At 42.7% G+C, this 1,683-nt stretch overlaps 1 protein-coding gene across 1 annotated transcript in view; it reads left to right on the forward strand.

Moving 5' to 3' along the window:
• Positions 1-764: 764 nt before the first annotated feature.
• Positions 765-1,683, forward strand: part of LOC136841768 (zinc finger protein 425-like) — a 23,250-nt gene continuing 22,331 nt past the window's right edge. Inside the window, exon 1 of the mRNA XM_067109041.1 lies at positions 765-1,400. Within this exon, the coding sequence (XP_066965142.1) occupies positions 1,388-1,400 (13 nt within the window). The 5' untranslated portion in view covers positions 765-1,387. The remainder of the gene's footprint in view (positions 1,401-1,683) is intronic.

The raw sequence follows: 1,683 nt of genomic DNA on the forward strand, positions 1-1,683 counted from the left end.
TCAGACAATGTGAATAAAAAAAAAAAAAGGGAAAAAAGTCAAGTACAGATATGTAAAAATATTAATTTCCACACAAGAATGATCGCCATATAAAAGTCTATATTAGGCGCAAACACGGCAATTTCCTAGCAGGAGTGTTTGAAGTCTACATAGGCACAAACGAGTCAATGCAAACAAACAGGCGGAGGAGAGACCAACAGGCGCAAACAGGCACCTACAGGTACACACACACACACACCTGCCTTATCTGTCGAAACGACCCTAGCAGGGACTATAATATCAACGGGGGAAAGAAACTCAGGTGAAAGAACCACCTCCAGTCGATTGGATGCCGAACAGAAAGCAATAGATTTCCAGCTGAACTTAAAACAAAAGAGAAAGAAGAAAAAAATAAAACAATAGCGGAAGGAAAAAATAAAGGCGAGTTGATATTGTTAGATAGTAAAGGGGAGAGTGAGAAAAAGAAGAGAGAGAGAGAGAGAGAGAGAGAGAGAGAGAGAGAGAGAGAGAGAGAGAGAGAGGGCTTAAACACAGCCCTTCAAGCGAGGGGTGGTGGGCGGAAGGGGTAGGAAGGCACAGCATATACACACATACACGCACACATACACACACTTACACAGTCTCTCCCAGAGAGGGCGGAGGTGCTAGTGGTCTATAGTTCTGTGCCTCCCCCGCGAGTGTCTCTCTCTCTCTCTCTCTCTCTCTCTCTCTCTCTCTCTCTCACACACTCGCACACCACCACCACCACCACCACCATCATCATCAGTTCCCAGCACGTAACCGTGGAGGGTGGTCGGGATGTGCGGCAGCGGTGCTTAAGCCTCAGTATCGCTTTGCACTCTGTTGGGAAAACGTGTTTATCAGGAGGCGCTCATACGAGACACGCGCTGGCTGTTCTTGAAAAACGTTTTTATCTCTGTGTGGGGGAACGTTTCGTTTTCCCCCCGAAGGAAATCAGTGCTCAATTTACTTATTCGTAAGACGTCTCTACCACACTTTTGAAACATATATAGACTGTCTACTACTTAGTCTTTTTTTCGCCGATAGTCGAATTTTTGCAACGATTGGAGTTCGAGTTTTAAACGTGTGTGTGTCTGAAAGAACTAAGTGGACTTTGTCCTTTCATTCTGAGAATGTATAAAGTTGTAGGTTGATTTATATGAGAGGAATTTCATTCCCAACCGAGTGGGACATCCACCCAAACTCCAAACAAGTGCATTTCCTAGAAAACTTTCGATTGTTTGTGTGGAGTTTCAAACTCAAATCTCGCGAGATTTCGTCTCGGGAGGCCTAAGCAACGAAGACGATTCTCACGAGTTATTTACCAAACGCTGGAATACACTCTCTTCGTCTCCCAGGATCTTACTAAAACAAAATACAGGCCTTCATGTTGTGCAAGGGTAAGTGCAAAGATAGTATCTTCATCTTTCTCTTTTTTCTTGAGCAACCCTATTCCTCTCAGCACCTGTTGTTATTGTTTTGTTGTAACTTTATCTGAGTGTTCCTGTTGTGAATTTTCTTTCTTTCACTTTTTCAAGTCTGGCTAATCTTTTTTTTTTTTTTTTGCACTTCTGGGTTATCTCCATTATAGATCAAGAGGCTTGGTATTTTAATAGCTTAAACGTGCCGGGGCATTTACTTCACTTTTGTTTTTTTAATCTGGAATTTAAACTAACGTTTTCA

Source organism: Macrobrachium rosenbergii, chromosome 9 (assembly GCF_040412425.1).
Source record: "Macrobrachium rosenbergii isolate ZJJX-2024 chromosome 9, ASM4041242v1, whole genome shotgun sequence".
NCBI classification, from domain to species: Eukaryota; Metazoa; Arthropoda; class Malacostraca; order Decapoda; family Palaemonidae; genus Macrobrachium; species Macrobrachium rosenbergii.